This window comes from Hirundo rustica, chromosome 7, assembly GCF_015227805.2.
Source record: "Hirundo rustica isolate bHirRus1 chromosome 7, bHirRus1.pri.v3, whole genome shotgun sequence".
Taxonomy (NCBI): Eukaryota; Metazoa; Chordata; class Aves; order Passeriformes; family Hirundinidae; genus Hirundo; species Hirundo rustica.
This window is the reverse complement of record NC_053456.1, coordinates 25,794,222-25,817,363: the sequence shown is the minus strand read 5'-3', so window position 1 is coordinate 25,817,363 and position 23,142 is coordinate 25,794,222. Positions and strand designations below refer to the sequence as shown.

General features: G+C 35.5%; 2 protein-coding genes across 5 annotated transcripts in view; one reads left to right on the top strand and one right to left on the bottom strand.

Annotated features, from left to right (window-relative positions):
- DYTN (dystrotelin) overlaps window positions 1-7,193 on the top strand; it is a 76,209-nt gene extending 69,016 nt beyond the window's left edge. For both annotated transcript variants that reach the window (XM_040070082.2, XM_058421356.1), the window contains exon 16: window positions 6,957-7,193. The gene's annotated coding sequence lies outside the window, so the exon portion shown is untranslated. The remainder of the gene's footprint in view (window positions 1-6,956) is intronic.
- Window positions 1-23,142, bottom strand: part of ADAM23 (ADAM metallopeptidase domain 23) — a 105,922-nt gene that overhangs the window by 28,034 nt on the left and 54,746 nt on the right. For all 3 annotated transcript variants that reach the window (XM_040070080.2, XM_040070079.2, XM_040070081.2), the window contains 12 exons: window positions 19,581-19,644; window positions 17,365-17,447; window positions 16,622-16,685; window positions 14,863-14,935; window positions 14,278-14,351; window positions 13,361-13,426; window positions 10,370-10,441; window positions 7,812-7,978; window positions 5,844-5,928; window positions 5,007-5,097; window positions 3,370-3,418; window positions 1,742-1,841 (listed from right to left, as the gene is read on the bottom strand). In XM_040070080.2, coding sequence (XP_039926014.1) covers window positions 1,742-1,841; window positions 3,370-3,418; window positions 5,007-5,097; window positions 5,844-5,928; window positions 7,812-7,978; window positions 10,370-10,441; window positions 13,361-13,426; window positions 14,278-14,351; window positions 14,863-14,935; window positions 16,622-16,685; window positions 17,365-17,447; window positions 19,581-19,644 — 988 coding nt within the window. The remainder of the gene's footprint in view (window positions 1-1,741; window positions 1,842-3,369; window positions 3,419-5,006; window positions 5,098-5,843; window positions 5,929-7,811; window positions 7,979-10,369; window positions 10,442-13,360; window positions 13,427-14,277; window positions 14,352-14,862; window positions 14,936-16,621; window positions 16,686-17,364; window positions 17,448-19,580; window positions 19,645-23,142) is intronic.

The window sequence follows — 23,142 nt, the reverse complement described above, 5'->3', positions numbered from 1 at the left end:
GTTAACCAGTTAAAATGTGAACAGATAAATCTAAGGGTGAATGATGTGAGTAAACCTTTCTGCAGGGCTTAGAGGAAGTAAAGCTGTGGAGAATCATCAAGATATGAAACTCAACATATAATACAATACAAATTATATATAAACTTGTATGGAATTCTTCTTTGGTAGTTTTGGTTGGGGCAGGGGGAATCATAATGCCTAATAAAAAAGAAATACAACATTTCACTTCTGTTGTACAGACCACATATGGAATCAATAGCACCTACAATTTTGGGTGCCAGAGCGAAACCGTAATGAAGAAATACCCATATGTGCTCTTCTTCACCAGTAATGTCGACAGGATTAAAAGAACCGTTTAATATTTCTTTTTCCCTCCCTCTGTGAGCTCCTGCTTCTACTACACTTCAGTGCAAACAGCTAGATCTCTTACTCTGGAATTGAAATTCATTTTTCAATCAAACAAGAGAATTACAGAACACAAACGGGCACACACAATTTTCCTATGGCAACCAGGAACCATTTAATGTTCACATACATGTCAGAATATAACTCAGGATATAATTTTAAAAATGGCATCATGGTGACTGCTTAACAACTCTGTTTTACTTACCTAAGGATTAAGCACAAATTTCTACCTTGCCTCCTGACCTCCAAATAACAGCATTTAAACATTGTATGATTATTCCCCTCCTCCCCAAGTACTTTAAACCTGTAAAGCACTGGCATAGATATTATATAAAGTTAATTCAACCATTTCTCTGGGACCCTTCACCCCAAAATAAGTCAGATTTTTATTCTGTCAAATTGAGCCAAATAGACAACTTCACTTTGCCTGACAACTATCACTAAAAACTGAAGTTGTGTTTTTTCTATTTATTTCCCTACTTATTCCTTTGTGTTAGAATTCTTGCATTCTTATTCTGTAAGCATAGATTGCTACCCTGGGAAAAGATTCAAAACCACTAGAAAAAGCAAAATTTTTTTTAGTTAATTGTGCAAGGTGATGGTCCACCAAAGGGTATAGCAGAGTAAACAGAACAGTCTAATAGCCTCATGTGGTATTAAATTCTACAAGGACAGCAGTTTGACACTATGATTAAATAGAATATTAATGCTTGGGCTTGCTCTTACTTGGCAAAAAGAGCCACATGGAATATTTTTATACTGCTCAGCTTTAGACGGATGTCAGGCTAACATTGTCTTAGAAAAATAATATGACCTTGGTAAGTTTTTAGGCAAAAAAAGCAATGGTACAAGGACACAGCTACGAATGATAGAGTTTTCTAGATGTACATTTGCAATGAGATGAAGCTAATGTTGAGAACAACCAAATATACTCCTGTCTATATGAAATCATCTACAGACTTCTATTGCCTAAAGTGGTAACTGGCATTCTTTTTAACAATCTCAGACACAAAGAATTGAGTGTAGGTGGTGCATACACTATGACCTCACTTCTGGATTTATTTTGCACTACTTCCAGCTTAATAAGTAGTGCATTTATGCTGAACGTGGTATTTATCACACTATACTCATTATTTGTGTATAAAGAACTATGGAAAACAAGTTACATTCCTCTAAATATTATTTTAAAATGCTATGGGGCTGAATACCTAATTACAACTTCAAAAATTATCCACATGGATATCTGAATAAATTTGAGAACAGATGATGTCAGTGAAATAATTACATTTTCATTACAATGTGTAGCAGATGTCCTGACTACCAACTTATTTATTACCTTTGTTGGCCTGTTAAAAAGACAGGCACCTCCCCCACGAAGTAAAAATTCTTTGTATTCTGCAATGCTGCATTTGGAGAATTTCCTGGAATGGTATACCCTAAAATGGCAAAGAATTAGGTGAGTAAATGCCTTGAGACACCACCAGGCACTGGAAAGAGGTAAAGGGGTCAAAATATTTTTTAAATACTGTAAATCCCAGTTTCTTACAACCACTGTGTGCAACAGTATGACAGCTCAGTCTTATTTTCAAACAATAAAATCAGAACAAAAGGAAAAATTTAAAACATTTTGCTTTTTTATATTTCTATGTTATGAATGTACAGTATATAAAACTGTAGCTTTTAAACTTCTTAATAAGGTAAACCCACATTATCATAGTAGCTGCTATTCAGCCTTTCTATTGCATGCATAATCCAGTATCCTCTCAGGTTTGTTTTTAGCACCTAGAAGATGCTACAGGAAGAAGTGTCACAGCTTAATACAGACTGGTAGAAGACCAATTTCATCCCATTTTGTTCTTTCATATTTGCTAATCTTATTTCATGTCTCCCTAGTTCCTATACTGGAAGAAAGAATAATTATTCATGATGTTACAGGTTTCTCATATTTTCTCAACTCAATCTTTTTCCCAGACTACTGAAAATGTACTTTATGTGTAATTTCTCACTCAGAAATTGTCTGATATGTTTATTAGTCATGTTTTGAGATCTGGGAATGAGATCTATTCACACTATTAAGGATTGGGGTAACCATGCCATAAGGTGGCTCTCCATTCCTTTCCTAACAGTTTGCTGCTACTGAGCTATTTCCCCATTGAATTATTCCATACAGAAAAAATGTCTCCTGACACTCCTGATGGAGTTAAGTGAAAAGGCTTTAAGGTGCAGCCAATTTTTCACTCATTTCATTAGTCAGTCCTTTTTCAGCTTGTACATGACCATCCTCTGTTTCTGGCTTTTGTTTACTGTAAACCTTCTCTCGAGGAGAGGCTTATTCCACAGCCTCTTCTTCTGATACTTCCATCCAAGACCAATACTTTGATGAGGTCACCATGTGAAGGAATCCAGTATCTGTTCTGATCAATGCCTTACCTTGGATTCCAGAAGCAAAGTTATGGAATGATTTTCTGCTGCATTCATATAGCAGCTGACAATTACAAGTCTACAGGGAAGCCACAAAGTATCTCGACTGAAGAACCAATTTCCAAATACCATACAAAGAAACTTAGCTCCTTCTGTCTTATTTCTAACTAATTTTCCAAAACTCCATGAGTTTTGCCATCAAGCTTCCACAGTGAGCAAGATACTAACAGGAAGTGATTTATAAGACTCAAACCCCAGTATTTCAGAAGTTATCCTTTTCTGATCAGTTGCTTACAGTATGGAGAAAAGAACCTTTGGCAGTGTTTGAGGGTGGAGAGCAGTGTAATTCCTCCCATATAGATGTGCTTCCCCTTCAGACTTCACTGAGCATTTATTTACCTAAGGATTGAGTTCCAACTGTTTCTAGTTTTTTGTTTATTAGCACTAAAACACATGGATAAAACTCAATGAGTAAATATTTCTGTCATAATGTAAACTATGAACTCATTCCAGATCCCTCAATTACTGATATTTATGACATACCCTGTTTCCTCCATGATGCAACCACCCCAGGATTCAGTGCAGTCACACTCTTCTCAGACAAGACCAAAATACAACAGAAAAGGAGAGAAGTTATAAATATGCTTACAAGAAATATAAAGTACTCGCTATACAAATGGAGCTTGACTTTTGACTTTATACAAAGATTTGATGGTTGCTTGGCTGTACAAACTCTAACCCCAAAAACGAAACCAACCAACTTGAAGACATACTAATATATTAAATAAATGTGGTACTTTCAGATTACCATATCTGCAGGTTCTTAAGACTCAACACAAAATCTCAGGCAGTACACAAAGCTAAAAATAGTTGGCAAGGTTCTTCCCTGTGAACTCTCTAAACAAGCAGCACAAGGCTGTGTGCAGTATGCATAATACTGATGATTTCAAATGTCCACATTTTCTCCTCCCTAAAAATACAGAATGCCCTGAAAGAGGATTGTTACTGGACAGGCCAGGCTTTTTCTCTGGCACAAAATTATTAACAGTAACATGTGAATCAGCCAATCAAACATTCACTTGAAAAAGTAGTTGAATGAAAATGGATTTACAGTTTACTTACAGCTATAGCATGTAAGTCAACAGTGACCAAATTCATAACATAAAAACAAAATATCAGCATCTTATGGTTGGTAAATCAAGCTGCAAACTGCCCATAAAAATGATCTACCAAAGACAGATGTACTGTAGATACTACTGGAAATCCAGAATTTCTCCACGGAAAATACTGAGAGATCACTTATATGGTTTTTCTACCCACCCCAGGTATTTCATTAATCTTTCTCTATAAAGGGCATCCAAACAAGGACACTAAGCTATCATATCAAAATCTTCCATCTTTCAGTTAAAAACATTCTGATTTCCAAAGTGTATGAACTCTGGTTTACCTGTAACCAAAAACAATTATATAGAAAATATTTTAGCAATTTTCTAGATTACACAATTCAAAAGCAATGCTTTACAAAACAATACTCCTGAGCATGGTTTCCTAATTCACAGATCTTTGAAGTGATTCCACAATGAAGTCAACATCATCATTCATGTTTTCAAAGAGGAAACAAAGAGAAAATGTAGCCAAACTGCTTACAAAATGCAAGTGAAAAACCAAACCATTTTCTTTAGCCCTGAAATGGGCTTTGCAGCAGTTTTTGTACCAACACTCTACACGTGTTAAGGCCACACAGATCTGGTTTGGTTGTGAAGCAGCAAGGTAACAAATTGAGCAAATATCACACCAGACTAGGATACAATTCCTTACCATTTCTTCAATTGTAAATCAGGTATTTTTGCATTTCAAGAAGTCAGCAATTGTTCTATTGGATTTACAGATTCCATTATGATAGAAAAGGAGTTGCAAATTAAATGAATGGTTTTTTACCAATATACCTTTGAATGTTGGTCATGAATGTAACCTCTCGATACAGGACATCACTGAGGTCATACAAAATGTCACTAAACTGGCAGCTCTTATTTTGGTGAAGCTGAAATTTCACTACGTATTATTTCCAAAAGCAGCAATTCTTGTTCTACAGTTACAGCAATTTTGGCATTTCTTTCAAACACAATAAAGGAAGTGTTTATGTATTTAGCAAAGGAAGACAAAAGACTCCATGTACATACTCGGTTTCCTGGCAGCTGGCTCCCATTGTATTCCAAGATTCTGAGCAAGACTTTGTGCTAGTTCCTGTGCCATGGGCAAAGGGAGGCCATACTGCATTCCAGGAGGAGCACAATCATAAAAAAACCCAAATCATTAGTTATTGCAATGAACACTGCACACAGGCTCATTCTGCCTTACCACATTATTACATCAATAATTCAGTCAATTACAATTCCATGTGCATATAAGAAAAAAAAACTCAATAAAGTACATAACAGATAAAATATTCCTCTCCTAGTCTCAGGCAATCTCTCCCCACTGGTTAATCTAAAGAAAGAAGTCTACTTGATACATATGCAATACAGTTCTTTAATAGTGGGATTTAGCCCATGTAAAAACACGAGAATTTCATTATCAATTTAACACTGCACTGAGAAAAAAAAAACAATAGTAAAAATCAATACAAGGGACAATTTGTTTTCTAATTTCAATGTTTAAAAATCTCAGGAAGAATTACAGCCTCAGAAGATCAAGTGTCTTACAGTGGTAAGACAAAGATATTCACTACTGTGTTTCAACTCCTGTCTGAGATTTTTTGGGTCTAAATATCTGTCAAATATAATAAAGGTCAATTTAATTTTTTTATAAGAGAACAGTGCAGACAGAAGAAATACTTTCTAAAAAGAAAAGCACTCTGAGCAGTAGTTTGATGATGATCAAGAAGGCTGGCTGTGAGAATCTTAGCTTTTTAATATGCAAGTTATCTTTAAAGCCCTGAATACTGAAACATATAAACTCTTGCGATTATAATGTAGAGATTCTACTTTATTTCACTTTAGTCATGAAAAAAAAATTACCTCATTCACTCCCACTCCTCTGGCCACAGAGCAAACACCTCCAAAGTAACTTAAGCTGCTCCTTTTGTAATGAAATGTCACATTCCTTACAAACAAATAAAAATGAAGAAACTATAACACATTGACATTGGGCACCAAGAGCTTATTGAAAGACCATACTCTCACACATACTATGATAGATTGAATGTACATTCATCTATTTCTAGCATAAAAAGCAACTGCATGTTTATAGACAGAACATCAACACTGAAAGAGGTGGTTTTATATAAGCTTGGACAAAAAAACTGTTTTTCTCTTGTAGAGTCAGTCTTAACCCACAAAGAAACCAAGCACAGAAAGCTTGAGTGCCAGACTCCTAAGACAATACAGTGATAACATTTCTTTAAAAAGTTAACAATATATTCCAATTCATGATCTGTCAAGAAGGAATTCTGTTCTAAAATGTAGTAGTATTGAGAACTTTTTAAATTATTATCTTAATCCAAACCAATTCAAGTTCTATTTTCAAATCCAAATGAAAAGACTGAGAAGTATACCTAAAGGGAAAGTAATTTAATACTGCTCTTTAACTTTGCCTCCTTTCATTTATTGTTGATAAGCCCCAAATAATTTAGTTAGTAATCTGGAAGATCTAAATTATTCAATTAAATGCCTCTAAATTACAATGAATTCCACCTATTTTAACTTCACAGTCATAATAATAAACCTACACTCAACCTACAGAGACTCTGCATGATGTACGAATGACCTAATCTTTGAACATTAATGTTTGTTTGGGTTATTTTTAAATTACAGGTTACCCCATACATATTTATTTTTCAGAACATTCTAACAGCCATCAGAACTTTCAGACTGCAGCTTAACTAAACACACCCAGGGGCTTTACAACAGACACGACTGTAGTAAGGGCTGAGCCTGACAGGCACTTCAGGAAATGTTCATCTCCCCCCAGCTCCAAGGAGGCTCAGCTGGAGTATGCCATGTTCCACTGGCTTTGGAAAATCTCCGAGCATGGGCACTCCATAGTCTGTGCAGCCTCTTCCAGCATCTGATCACCTTCACAGTGAAAGGGGGTTTTGGCCCTAAGTTTAAATGGAATTTCTTGTATTTCAGGTTGGATTTGGTACTTTTCACCATGAGAAGAGCCTGTTGCTGGCAAACTCTTCAGCAGGTGACACAAAACATGCACGGCAGTCACTAGGAGCGCATGGCAGCAGCACTATGCCTGTATTATGAAGAACAAAATCAGCGTTGTATTGTGATGCCTGTATTAAGGAAATCTGGAGAAAATTCTTCATCCCCTGTTTTTCTCTTCTGCAGAAGATGAACTACAGGAGAATCCCATGGAAGACATTAGTTACTCCATCCTCACAGTATGTCATGCTGCTGGGAGACAGCTTAAGATCTTTATGCTGCACAGGGGAACGCACATTTCCTTCTCTTTGCTTACAATGCCAGGAAGTAAAATAATCCTTGCTCAAGGCTGAAGTCGTGCCTAGTGATGCAAGTGGAATTTCTCCTCAAAATGCATTGTGTCTAGGAACAATTCATTATAGCTCTAAAGATGACCTTCCATTAACAAATCATCACTGCAGCTACACGTGTGAATAAATTTACTAACTGGAACACTCCTGTGGCAACACATAATCCTGTCAGCTCTGCCCTCTCCTGATCGGAACGGGAAAAGCAGCACATTACACACCTGATGAGCAAAGCTAAGTGTCCTTCAGCGCTCAGCAAAAGACACTTCACATGTGACACTGCCTCCAGGTTGCAAAGACATTCAAATATCATTATAGATATATATACTACACCTACTAAAAACAGGTGTTAAATATCCATTAAGCTTCCTAAGGAAGACAGATGCTGATTGATACAGAGAATACCAAGCAAAGAGAGTAAGAGAGACAAGTAGAGAAAAGCAGCAGCCAGGAAATAACACTCTAAGCCACTGCCAAGGGTACATACGAGAGCAGATGCACAGCATCAGCGTGCTGCTTGATGTAGTGCTGCCGGTACTTGGAGAAATCGTGGAGCATCTGCAGGGGGTCAGGGTGAATATTAATGCGATCTCTGTCCGTCCAAGTCTCCACAGCAACGAGAACCACCCTGGTGTTCAGCTGCTCCTTGTATATCTGAGGGCAGAGACAGGACAGGCACAGGAGTAGAACACTGGGTCAAACATGCACAGTTAGCCAGTAAGAGTAAAGCGGAAGGACAAGAGGGATAAAGCAGGAGGAAAACATGGGGAAACAGTTAGCTGGTAATGCCTTGCACTTCCTAAAAGCTGATATCATGATCAACTTAAATTTTATCTTTTAGAAAAAAAAAAAAAAAACCCTGTTGCCTTTTTTTTTTTTTAAGCCACTCCATTTTCTTTAAAATTCTCATAGCAAATAACTTTGCCACTGAGCTTTACAGAAAGCCCTGTGCAAAAATCAGCAAAGAAGAAACAGGTACACTGGGTGATCTCAAAGCAAAAGAAAAGAATGATCTCAAAGAGAAGCCAAAGACAATTTTAAAGTTGAGATTAAATAATTTCTCAGTTTTCCAATAAATCCAAATTTTAAGTAATGCTTGATTTCCATTTATATAGTATGATCAATTAATTCTCACATTGCTTGAGTGGAATTAAGGAAAATACTGATTTTTCTATACATTTTAATGTTACTGTAACAATAGACAAGGAAACAACAATCAGGCATTAATAATAACAAAATAGTTTTAAAATATGCATTTTTAACATAGTGCACGATACTTGGTTCAGACATAAGACTTGCTGCTGTCTTTAGGTTCAGTTCAAAAAATGTCAAATTTTATTAACTAAGGTTATGCAGAACTTACAGGTCTACAAAACACTCATTCCTTATTCACCCTAACCAGAAACCCAGTTTTGTGTCAGGACAGCACTATCCTTATTAAAAAGTCAATGTATAATATTCACCTTAAAAAAAATAAGAGAAATACAAAAACAAGAGATAGGAACCAGCTAAGCTCAGTTTTGTCCAAGTCCTTTGAAGAAAAAAGAGTATTAGCAAGCTTCAGTCTCAGGGAGACAGGCTGAGAACATACACAGAAAATGGTTTACATGAGAAAACCCAATGAAATTAAACTGCCTGAAATGACATAGGGGTGGATCAATAAAGACTTTACTTCTGTTTGCTGAGAGGAAAACTCTATTTCCTGAAGCAAACAGCAACAAAAGAATGGGAGAGGGGGCAGAGAACCTGAAGGCCTCTGAAAGCCAATATCCTTTTCCCAGCAATAAATCAGTAAGAAATGCACCCCACACCCTATGGACACAAGGGAATAACAAGGCAGAAGATCCTGCTCTTTTTCATGCTTAATTTAAAGAAAAAGCTATTAGGATGTCATTTTGTAAGATCTCTATGAAGGGACTGAATTCTACACAAGAACGAAGCTGGGTGCTTCTACATGCACACAGACAAAAATGGAAAAAAAACGACATAATAAAGAAAAGATGGATGAAATAACTTTTGTTCAAATGCAGAAGAACGAGAAAGTAATAATTATTGGATGAGGAAAAAAAAGAGATGCCACCTTTTCTTTTTTCTTTGGGTATTTATGGTATAAATTTCAGAAATATTGCAATTATTTACATTTTTATGTGCTTTAGTAACTTTTCTTTAGGCTACTGGCATTTTCAGATCATTACAGAAAAACATTCCAAAACACTTCTGGTATTTCATGTATTATTAATATATTCATCTAAATTTTCAATATACATCCAGTACACATTATATTTAAGAACAAATACAGCATTGTTTCCTCTGAGCCAAACAAACTGTTGACAATGTTTTGCACTGAATCATATCCCACAGTTCCACTGATATCAATAATGTCACATGGAAAATGGACTCAGAGTCAGCAGTTGGTGGCCTTTTTATGCAGCCCTACTAGAAAATCCACCTGTTTTCACTATAGACAGAGCTCTGAAACGTGTGTGATCATTATATGTGTATCAAAAAGAGAGAGAAAAAAACCTAAGTTAATTTTACCACAAATATTATTTTTAGTTTATATGCTGTATGCAAAATTGTTTTAAATTTAGCACAGATACAAGTATGGCATCTGTGTCAGTTCCACCCATGTATAATATACTACAGTGGATTTTGTTTGTTTTTAAGCTATAAATAGAGCAGATTTTTTTACTCACTTTTTCCCCAATAAATATAGGTATCCCTTGTGAACTACACTTGCAGTTTAATCACTTGTAGTTAGATTTGTTTTACAAATCTAAATTTGATTAAATCTTATTCTTAATGGTGACAAACACTGAAATCACCCCTGCCAAGGGCAAAATCTGACAGTTGTAAGCTTTAAGAAAAAAGCCACAGACAATCTAGTAATTTCTTATGAATTCACCCCAAGCTATTCTTCTGCAGAGGAACTAGAAGTGCACTTTAAAGCGTAACTGAAATTTGGTATGTCAAAAGGATAACATTTTTTAATACAGTGCTGAAGTCAGAAGTCAGTCAGGTTTCGGAAGAAACACTGATACTTACAGCATCTACAAGGTTTACCACAGACTTTGCAAAATTGTTTGTGTATGCAGTTGAAGAACGATGCCTTTTGAACTAAAAGAAGAGAAAGCAGAACACAGTGAGAACTTAAATATTTATTACTAATTCTTTATTTTTACAGCATGAAAATAAAATTAGTATTTTAAGAAAGAGTAAGGGAAAAATTCAAACAACTTTTCAGATCACAGCCTATATCTCATATTCAAGAATCCCTGGAAGACAAAGGAAGCCATGTATGTTATGCAGCCTTTCCCAAATGTAAAAGGAGCATTTAACCACAAGAAATTCTGTGTTTAGAATCAGAGTTCAAATGTTTGAGACAAAATTACAGGTAAACACGAACTCAAAATTGAGAGGATGCTTTACCCATTAAAACTGCTCAACCTCATGAGTTACATATCAGACTGTAGTAGCCATGTTCCATCACTAATTATAAGACATGAAGATGAAGCATTTACCACTAATCCTGTGCACAGCTCTTTGCAGAGGCCTCTTTTTCTACAATAGCACAATCCTTTCCGGACATGTAGCAGTAGTTATACGAAAAGGCAAAATGGAAGGAGGAGCACACGGTAAAAGTAAATGTGCGTTTGAACATGAAAAGAGTTAAGCTGAATATCTTAAATTCTAACTTCAATTTTTTTATTATTATTATTTTTATGGAACTTGATGAGCTGTATTCATAATACCTGTGCATATCATTAAAATGGTTTCATGTCTTTCCTCATCCTGCCTCACAAGCACCTTCTGTTTCAAGTCAAATTTTTTAAAGACACAGCTATGGTATCTGAACATGAATCCTTATGACTTTCAAGAAACTGTAAAATTATATACCAAGATTACATTACACAGTATGATTTGCAGAGAGGAAAAATAGGTCTTAAAAATCTCATAGAAAATTAACATGAAAGTGCTTAGAACAGGGGAAAAAAGCCTTTATCAAAAAACTCAGTAATTTCAACTACTGGTTAAAAGCAGCAAGACCCACTGCCTCACAGTGTTCCATGAATGTGTCAGTTATTCTCTCGATGAAACAGTACTTAAAAGAGGCCTTGGAAGAAGGGACTCTGAGCAACTGAGTAGCTGCTCTCAGGTACAGTGCTAGTAGGTGCAAGGGATGTTCACTGAGAGGAGCATTACACCATGGACTGCTCCCCAGAGAATGATTACAGTGGGGAAGGGGGGAGGGTGGCTTGGGCTTTTTGTTTTGAGCCAATCCCAAGCCTTTCTAGAAGTGGAAAGGCAAAATAATATGCTTTGGAAAATGTTCTGGGTTTTCATGAAAGAATTAAAATGCTAAAATCAATAGCAATACACCACATAATGCAGTAAAACACAGATCCTTAAAGAAATTAACCTAAACCAGTAAAAAACCGCAACAACCTAGTTAAATGTGCTGAGATATCTTTATTGCTAGAGGAAAGGAAATGTTGTGAAAATACACAGTATTAACTATTTAACACAATGATCAAGGAGGTTTAAGATACTTCTTCCAACGAAGACCTTTGCTGCAGGGGAAACCTGCCCTCTCCTGGTAAGCAGAAAATCTTGGAAGTACATTTAGTGAGCTCCAGGACTGACAGGCTGTGACTCCTAACCGTGAACACTCCCCTAAGTATATCCATTTTATTCTTTGAAAAGAAGCAGAATATTATCTGCTTCTAAGTCACTGATAACCATGAAGCAAAACATCTTGTGCTCTAAAGTTCTAAAAATAAAGTGTGAGAGGAGACAATAGTGTCTGTAATAAGTGCAGTGAACACCTTCAACTACGTGTGTAGCACAAGAGGCCGGGGAAAGAGACAGAATATTTTTAGGAATATTTTCTCTTCATAAGGAACACCAAGCACAGACACCAACCAAGACAATGGCCAGCACTTCAGTTACTGTGCACTACTGCTAAATAACCAACACCTGAACCTGGTTTCCTACCACGTAGCTTTACAAATGAAAGGTAGCTCAAGAAATTTCTGTCCTACCTTTTTCCACCCATTCAAATTCCCCCCACAGTGCTAAATTAACACAGATAAAATATAGGTTATGTTTGCCCAGGCTATTTCTATGATTTATTAGAGAGGCGAGGGGAGGGTACATCGTCTGTCTATTTAGCACTGGAACAAGTATGAATTGCTGCATCCTGTTCCAATATCTTTTATTTCTTGCTCTTAAACATCATCCTTTAGTATTTACAACAGAGCCCACAACTCCATGAAGTACTGGGAAACTTGCAGCAGGGTGAAAGACATAAAAAGCTCTTTACTTGCAAATAAAATAAGTGAAAACTAGTGTATCAGCAGAGTTTGATTTAAAAAAAAAAAAAAAAAAAAAAGGTCTTGCTTAAAATAAATGTGACTTAGTCTGACTTCTTCCAGTCCAGTCATCCCTCAAGACAAAAAGGGGGAAAAAACTTGGCTTTCCTCCCCTCACACATTTTGGATTTTTTTTAATGACAAACACTTTCTGAGTCAAAAAAACAACTTACCTTTCATTTCACTCCATTATCACTCCTGTTTATAAGTATGGAATAACCACGAAGAACAATCAGAGTTTTATCTACATTTTGCTGCATTCAAATTTAAGTTAGTAAAACTAAACTCAAAGTAACACATTATGACCCCTTTCTATACAACTTCAAAGACAGAATGTAATTTTACAACATTTAGTGTGTTTGTTCAGGACAAAAATGTTTTGTTGCTTTCCTTTGTTGGTTATGGGCATATTAATTTATCCATATGATACCAAAGTGTTCCAGATTAATTTTGAATATATAATTACCTCAGAAAATTTTAGGTAACATTAAGCTTCATTAGGTATTATGGCCTAGAGTGTATCTTACAGTACAAGTGTTAATAGCTGCTGCTAAATAAAATCCTGGACCCAACAGTAGCTGATGCAGCACAGTGCTGTACAGCAGCCTACAAATGGAAGCTACAGTCACCAGAAGGAAGATTACCACTGAATTGATACACTTACCATTTTATGGTCATTGACTATCATAAGCTCCAGATACTTCATTTCTTCAAAGACACCACGAGATAACTGATGAATTAAAGAAATTCTTTGAGATATCACGATGATGTTGTGATTTTCAAAAATAACTGCAGCTGATTTTTATTATACATACATATTAAATATATATTATTTAGGATATGTAAACCAGTAGACAGCTGGGTGAGAAATGCAAGCAGGGTAAAGAATCATAGCTCCAGTAACTTAGACACTGGCTGAGAATCTGAGCCAAATCACTAAAAAAGTTCAGGGTCTACTCTTTTTGCTTCTGTGTGGACACCACCACTGCTTCCCTCCTCCTTTTATTATGTACTACTCACCACAGATTTAATGACGAGGGAAGCTACTAAAAAAGCTACTCTCAAAAATATGGTGTGGATTGCACAACTCAGTGAAGAAATACGGAATAATCTCCTTAAACTCAATTATTCCCCTAACTGATATATGCATGTGAAGATTATGAGGACTGCCCACTTAGGTTCTAACACTAACCCAGTTCTGGGTGTCCTCATTTGGATTTTGATTTAATAGTGCTACTTAATGAGACAAGGGATAATAAAGTCAGATATCTAAAAAGTAACAAGAGTTCATTCAAGATTATTCTTTATTCTCAAGAAGACAAAAAAAAAAAATCTAAATTCATTTCCACTACTAATTTTCAATTTAATCAATGCTTAAGATTGGTGTCACTTTATTTTCCAAATTTGCTATTTTTGAAGAATCATCTTGTTTTCTCATTTGATAATTGTATTATGTGACAATATTAAGCTTCTAAAAATGCTTGTTTCCTACAGCCTATGTTTTCTTGACATTAAAAAATACAGAAAAGAGTGCGTTTGGGTTTATAAATGGTCTTAACTCATGGTCATACTTCTACTTACTGCTCTCTTTCTTCTCCTTCTCCTCAGCCACTGCAGTTCAGACAGAAAAGGCCATTCAGAACTAGACTCAGTCTCTGTAAAAATTGCAATTTAAGAATTTCAGGGCATTGTTTTAAACTAATCATGTACACCGTCCAAACCAAAAGTAGATTAGGATCACCAAAATTAGAACCACTCTTGCTATTCAAAAGATCATTTTTAAAAATACATAAAATATAACAAATCTCAAGTAATTCAGAAATATGAAAGCATGCAAGGAGAGGTGAAGAAATTATAACCTGGGTTTAGAATATACAGTTTGTTCCACCTCATTGCCTCAGTAGCATTAATATTACTGATTAAATTCAGTGATTTTCAGAGGAAAGCTAAATACAGGTCTGTGGACGAAAATCTTACAGCTGCCTTTTGAAAAATCTATAATTCTTTGCAATAATTGTGAAAAAAGGCAGGTAAGTATCTATTTATCAAGATTTTCTAAATAATCAGCAATTTTATAAACACTGCTAGCTTAATATTCAAATTTTCCAAGTCATTTATACTATTATGTCCAATATTTAAAAACTCATAACATAAGCAAAAACACACCAAGGTCCCGCAGCTGCTTGAAGGCTTGTGTTCCATAAGTTTTTTGGATGATATGTGGCCTACTTTTACTTTCCTAAAAAGAAAAATATGTGAAATTTTCTTCTAAGTAATAGCATCAAGTGAAAAATGTGGCACTTATTTCAGTATCTATAATTTATTTTTTTTTCCCATAAAATGCAAGCAACTATAGTACCAATTTGGGATAGTACTAATTTGAAGCAATCTTTTTGCAATCCTGAGCAAATCATAGAGCCTCTCTGCTTCAGCAAATTGACCAGTCTACAAAAAAAAAGTGTCACAGATGTCTTTGAGATTACCTTAAAAAAGTCATTCAAAAGCCTCAGCATTAGAGAACACAGATCCCTTATTCCAATAAATCACACTAGAATGTCTGTATCTGGTTGAAATCTTCCTTCCACAGATGAAAAGCAACTATTACTATTTATGAAAAAAATCCTATTAACTGCAGCAACTTGCAAGAAACCAATCAATATACTATCCTAAAGAGGATCCTTTCACCCTGTTTTATCGGTGTACTCCACACTAAAAAAGGACAAGATTTTTAATGTATATTTTCTTCAGAAGTCTGACATACCCCAAGTTATCACATTTGAGTAACTACTCTAGAAAACATCTCCTTTCTTCCGTAACACCTCCTCTGCAGAGCCTGCCAACACAAACAGTTCTTTTCTAAGGGTAGGTTGCTACAGTTCTGTAACTTCCGTAAGAAATAGAGAGCACACTGAAGGACAATACTGCATATATTTAACTAGATCTTGGGGGGAAAGAGAGGGAGTTTTATATAATATCTACTATAGCTCAGATTAATCAAGCTGAATAAAGTACATGCTGAAGGCTGTGTTCAAGATATTTCTCTCATATACTGCAATTAAAAAATGAGCCTCTGAAAGCTCTCGGTAGCTGTATTATTTTCAGTAGTTTTGAGGAAATTATGCATCTCATCTGTTTTCTAATTTAGAGTTCAACTTGAAACCTTGACTTGGCAAATGGCATCTCACTTTTATAACCAGAACTTTTGCTCTATTTAGTTTTTACTGGAACACCACTCAGAGGGATATCGTGGTTTCTTTTGCTCACCCAAGCAAGAAAAACAGTTTAGTCAAATTTTCTTCTTCCTTGTATAAACAGAATCTCCATGAATTTACTGTGTCTGTGTTGTCAGTTTTTAGAATTGCAGCCTTTACAAACATGTGCTAACATCACAGACACACAGCATGTACTGTTGTTTCTGGGGAGACTGATTCTTTTAGATGTAATATTTTCCCATGTCTCTGAAGTTCCATTTATAGCCCAATAACCGACTGTCCAAATGATACCGAGTCCTCTGAATGTTGATCCAGTTTCTTTGACAGTATCAGTACTCACTGATAAATTCAATGAATTTATAAACACTTTAGTTCCAGGGCTAGAACAAATTGATAAACACTTTTTGACAGTCCATAACCATGCGCTATGGGAAACAGTTTTATTTGGCTGTTCCCAGCATCTAAATGATCAACAGCAAAGAGGAAACAAAACATTAAAGAAAAGCAGAGAAAAATCGTAGGTAAATCACAATTACACATTTCCCACCTTAAACAAATTCATATCAAGTGCTTTAAAATACCTTTAATTTTCATATCAATGCATGAGACATATCACTCATTGATTTATTCTAATACTTTTATTTGCTATATAGCAAATATATAGCACTTGAGCACTCTCCCAGGCCAAATAAATTAGACAAAAATAAACTTACTGCAGTGTGGGTCAGATCCATCGGTTCTATCAAGTACAAATAAGTACTATCTTCAAACATGCCACTAGAACATGAAGAAAAAGAAGTGATATTTAGGATTAGAAGACAATTGGTTTGACTCCAGGATATGAATTGTGATAAGACAAAACCAAACTTAGGGCTGAAAAACTGACCAATATTAAATATATATTCATTACTACCACATGTAGCTAAAGCCAAGATTGGGGTATTTTTAAGATATCCGGCACATTTTAATGGGCTAACACTAAATATAATGACAATGCAATGATAAAGTACCAAAAGGGGTAAAGATTTGATCTTGGAAAAAGGAAGGCCCACGACACAGCCCTCAGGATGAAAAATACAATCAACAGCTGAGTTGCACTTAACAGTAACTAATGCTAATTTCTTGCATTTTTCCCTTGTACCATCTAACAAAAAGATCCATTTTTCTATGACAGAATCATACATGAATACTGAGCATACAAACTGCTGAAATGTAGTTCTTGTTTATCCTTTATCATGCTAAGTTATCTGGGGAAATATTTACCTGTACTTACTGTATTTCAAAGGTTTCATGAGACAGCATTAAATCACTAATTCAAATGATACTAAGAAAAATTTCAAAAACATCAAAAAAACCTTTGAGCCTGTAGAGTTTCAGTTCCTCCCATATTAAGAGATAATATTCAATAATAGTAATTAGTTATAGCCTTGTCTGAAAAATGAGAACATGCACTTACTGAAGTCCATTACAAGTTGAAAGAGCAACTTTGGAATCCTTCACACCTCTGATGTTTCCGTGGTAGTAACAATGCTCTCCCCCCTATAATTTTTAAAAACAAACTATCACACACACAAAATTATCCTGGTTTAATATCTGTTGCTTAAAACCAATGGGAAAAAAAAAAAAAAATCTAATGGTAACAATACACAGTTACCTCATTTATGTACTTGTCTTACTGTCTATCAGCAATAAGCTCAGGTAAACTAAAAATAAAAAGTACTCCCAAAAAGTTTTATTAAAAACCCTGAAGTGTGGTTGTCTCTCAGCCATAGTTTGAAAAACCTACTGTTCATCATAATAATATTTTTAATTGTTGTGTCATGTCACCTGAATTCCAACGTCCATATTAAACCCATTCTTTATGCATTTATTATAACTCAAGAAGGTACAAAAATGTAAACATTCTTTGTTATGACAGCATTATTTCCATTTTGCATCTTATTCAATGAGTTATTCAGATTCTGATTTAAATTCTTTACAGGTTATTGTGCATAATTAAATCAGTGTGCTTCACAGAATGTAATCATTCAGTGTTTACCCTTCCATCAGTGAGAATGCACAAAACATGCTTTTTAAAGATAAATTGTTTCTCACACAAAGCTTTTCAAGATTTTTTTTCTCTATAGACGATCATCTGAATAAAGAAATTGCTGTTTGTTCTTCAGTCATTTTTGTAATTAACTACCTCTTTCTAGAAAATACAGTACTTTTCATTGAGATCTCACTTCTTTAGATCCACGTCAGGAAACAAAACAACATTTTATTTAGGCCTAAAAAATATTACAAGACACTGCAGAAGACCAGGATACAGTCCTTATTTGACCTCCTACACAAATTGTGTGGGGTTTTGGGGTCTTTTTATTATCTATAATGAAGCTTTTTACAGATTACCGTGACCTCAGGAGCTCTATTATTGCTTCTAAATAAAGCAATTCAGAAAACATCCCCTAGGAAGTTTGGATCAAGTTACTGCAGCATGCAAAGGTAGCCCATTTGCTGAGTCTGAAGTTCTAATATAATTTTCCAGTCAGATTCATGATTCAGCAACCGCAGTGCTCAATGGTAGTGCTGCAGCTGACAATTGCACGAGCTTTTCTAAATGCCAGAGGGAATTGTTTTCTTGCATCATTTAGCATTTTTACCTATTCTGCAGAATACTAAGTCTTAATGGAACAACTTCCTTTGTATGTAACATGAAACTATTTTTCTTCTTCAGTGGAAGAAAACAAAACAGCATATTTCAGTAATTACATTGCAATGGAATTGTTTAATTCTGCCCTAATCTGCCACACATTAATTTATCTGAGATTCTCTACAGCAAGAGCGAAGTAACAAACAAGACACCTAGTGTTTGGACAAACACAGACTTTCTGAAGAAATTAATACAACCAGAATACTTCCTTCCTTCCACTGTAAATATAGATAGAATTCACACATAAAAAGTTTGCAAGAAATATTTTGGCATTTCTACCAAATACAAAAAAAGTAATTCCCTGTAAATGTAGTTTATAACCTTCCTAGGAACCTTCCAGTCCTCATTTTGTTACTACAAACAAACAGACTGATCTGTTTCCCTTAGGGCTGAACTACCTTGCAGAACTTTCATCTGGCTTTGGATCAGCAGCCTATGGCACTGAATTCAATTTGGGATCTAGTCTGACAAACAAAATTAATTGTACGTCTAGCAATATGCTGATTTTGTAATAACTCCAGAGGTTAAGGTTTTAGTTAAATCATTCATTTTCTGCTTCACAACTGTGTAATACCTGCAAACAAAAGTCACTGTAAGACTTTCGGGTTTGTTTAAACGTCTTACGTTACCATTATTCTTTCTCCTAGCACTTTGTGCTAAGGACACATAAATAATTAACGAAGACTAATTCAACCCCTCCACCTCCTATATTCTACATGATGTAATTGTCCTGGCAGTAATGGATCATCCTCACTACTCATCCTCACCCCAAAACACAGCTTTTCTTTTTTGTACAATTCCCATGCATTACTGAGGTATCCGTACAAGACGAGATCACAGCTACCTTCTATGTGTGGAAAAAACACTTCTGAAGTGTTTAAGCCTGGTAAAACATTTTTCTCTCTGGCTCTCTCTGGGTTTTTTTAAACAACATTTTATTGGCATTGTTCCCTCAGGAAGATAATTTAAGAACACAATACCTTAGAAAATTTTGGTTTTCCATCTTCATAGTGAATCTCCACATAATTGGAAGATAACAAGTCACTGTCAAAGAAAGGATAAATAAAGATGAGAAAAATCCGAGTACTCTTTCTACTGCTATGGGTAGGTTTGGGGGGTTTTGTTAGCATTTTCAAACCTTTTTTATTTTCCTTGTACATTAGTTTAAAAAAATCAAGCAGTTGTGTTCAGTAAATGGTTTGATGTCACACTGGAAGTCAGAGTGGGTTACAGAAGGGGGAATTTCATCCTGCAGTGTAATCCCTTGTGTTTTAGCTTTACAATTACATTACCAGCCTTCTAAATACGCAAAAAAAAAGATACCCCTTGTCTTTAGAATTTTCCTTGCTGATAGTAAATGTATTTTAGTTCATCACCATTTTCAAGTAAGTTTTACAATTTATCTAGAAATGTAAATAGAGTGTATGTAAGGCTGAACAAAGAAATACACCATTGTTATGAAGACAAGAGTGCATCACTTTCACAAACTGCAAATACTTGGGTTTTTTTCCAAAAGCAGTAACATGCCTTAATAAAACCCCACACAATGCAAAACCCAAAACACCCTCCATATTACCCTTTTTTCTTACTTTCGCTTTTTATTTTCAGGTAACTTTCTCATTCTTATTTTCTTCCTAACTCTGGCAAGAAAAATTTCTGAAGCATAAAAATTTTCCGTAATGTGTAATTTACAGGTGGTGGTGGGGTTTTGTTTGTGGGTTTGTTTTTTTTTTTGTTTTTTTTTAATTAAGATTAGCCAGCCTCTACACATCCTGCAATAACCTCAGCGCCCCATTCACATCTCACCCTGTTACAATCAGTGTTGCAGCATGATGCCCAGGGAGAGCAAAGCAATTAAAGATGTTAACTGGCCCCACCAAATATGAAAGATAAGGATTTTACTTAAAGTGATACAGAATTCTTAGCATTTTTAAAGCCTCTAATGTACACCTGCAATTAAAAAAAAAATTAAAAATCATTAAAGGGTCTGATACTGGTACATATAGCAAAATAAAAATATCATTGCTACAAATAACAAACTTCATTATGGAAGTCTGGTGTGGCAAAATAACTCTGATGGGAATTCATGACTAAAAACAACCTATGATAATGGGTATCTCAAACTCAGATTAGGCTATCAGCAATCCTGATAACACTTTAACTTTGGGTCTCCTGGCTCAACAAATCAATTCTTCATGCCATATTTATCACTCGTTAAGAGAGCATCCTGCAGAAGTCAGTCACCAGTGGCTCTCTTCAAAGTCCTTTCTCATGAAACTGACACAGCACACTCTGGGCACTCTGGCAAAATCAATGCTAATAGCCCTGAATAATTACTTAAGTCTAGTAATTTGCCTTAAACATCACTGTGAAGGCATTAAAAAATATATATATATTTTTTAAGTGCAGATTTAAAAATAAATTCAGCTGTATGAAATAATTTTAACTTTCTCTGTTTGCGTCACAGTAAACTATAAGCTTTCTGCAGAAAATACAAATGCTGTATAAATAGTATAAGTGCTTAATTACAATGCAAATATTAATTTCTTCATTATGGCAAGATTGAAGCTTCTAAAAAGGCATATATACACAAAACAAAGTTTAGGGTGTTGATAATGTCATTTTATTATTTACATTTTTCATGCTTGTTATGAAGCATAAAGACTACTGTTCTCAGTAGGGGATGGTACAGACAAGGCTACAGGTAACTGATGTAAGTAAGTATTAAAAAATAAAATTACTGAGAATGATTAAACACAAGAACTGTGCTCAACGTGATAGGGCCCTGACCAGATTTCAACTTTGACAGACACTTCTGCTTCAATTCACAAAGAACATTTGGTTTCTTCAAACTAATTCCTGGATCAGCACTTATCTACCTAGTGCCAAATCAAGCTCACAGTTTCACACCTTCTTTTTTGCCCTCTTCTAGCAACCTTATATGACTGACCTCAGAATTTCTTTCTATGTGATCTAGTGCTTTTTGCATCTCATAAAACTTGCAGTAAGTGATTTCCCACTGTGTGTACTGACTCACAACTAACTATAGTTTAATTACAGCATTTCTCTCAGATTTATCCTATTTTGTGTGACGTAAGAGCTGCTCAATAGTTCTTTAGTCTACCCTTTGCAGAATCTTTCCAGAGTTTAGTATTCTTTTCCTGGATTTTGGTTGAGCTTCTGTTGCAACCCAGTTGGCTCCCTCATCTGCCAACCTTCTCCATCTTTTACCTTCCCATTACTTCCAACCACCAAGGAATTCCCAGTTTGGGTCGTGTCCAAATACAGTGTCACGCGTTAGGATATCTAACATGGAACACTTATGATGGTAAACTCCTATATGGATATACACAAATATTACAAGTACAAAGCAAGGATGCAGACAGAGTTTTCCAACAGACTCTACACTTCTCTCATCACTGACTTTCCAACGTGTATTGGGTCTGTGTGGCAAGGTTTTGGTAGTGATGGGGGGTCTAGGAGTGGCTCTCTGAGAAGCTGTTAGCAGCTTCCCCCATGTCCAACAGAGCCAGTGCCAGCCAGCTCCAAGATGGGCCTTTGGGATCTGGAGGACACAAGGCACATCAGTGAAATTCTCCATGCTGAACAAATTGCCTCCAAAGAAAATTAAGGCCTGCTGTTTGTGATGTACTTCCCAAATGCCATGCTATTTAAAAAAAAAAAAAAAAACCACAACAAAAAACCCTTAAATTTGTGAAGCACCTTTTCGGCAAATGTAACGCAGTATCCAGCACTTAGAAGGCGGAGTAGAAAATATTTTGTAAGACTTTCAGATTTCACAAAATCATTTCTCAAGCGAGGCTGGACATGGTTGTTTATCACCAGTTTCTGGTCATTATTATGTTTTTAAGCTTGCCACACAAAACCACCAAGGTCATGCAAGGGCATTTTTCTCTTAACATTTCCCTCAAGAGAGCAAGAATTTTGAACATTCTGTTAAAAAAAAAAAAAATTTAAAAAAAAATCAGCTTAAACTGTATGCCTCTACCTGGGCAAGTACCCGATTTTTTTCAGGTACTTTATATCACTTTTACTTATTTCCATTATCTGTCTACACTAGCAAAACATCCAAAAGAGCACCTTGTTTGCAACCATTGAGAAAGACAGGAAGGGTGAGGAAGCTTGTTCTACATTTTGCTAAAACTCCAGGAATAACAACAGATGTAAGAATATACAGAAAACTGCTACTGCAAATTTCCCCTACAAAATTTTACCTGTTATTAATGCTGACAAATCTAACAAAAGACGAAGTATTAAAAGAAAAGAAAAAAAAAAAAAAAGCTTAACCAAAATAACTTTCAAACATTTTTTTCCTACACAAAAGACATACAGAGAAGAACACCGTAATTTCACCAGGAGGTTTGACGGGGCTCTTTATGTAAGTGGCATCAAAAAGAAAGGCCTAGAATACACTGATTAAGAGCTCATGTAGAAGTGCAATTGCCTGAGGAGTGAGGCACAGAACTCATGCATAAAGCAGGGGTCTCCACAGAACAAAATAACTCTTCTTCCTTCATTATG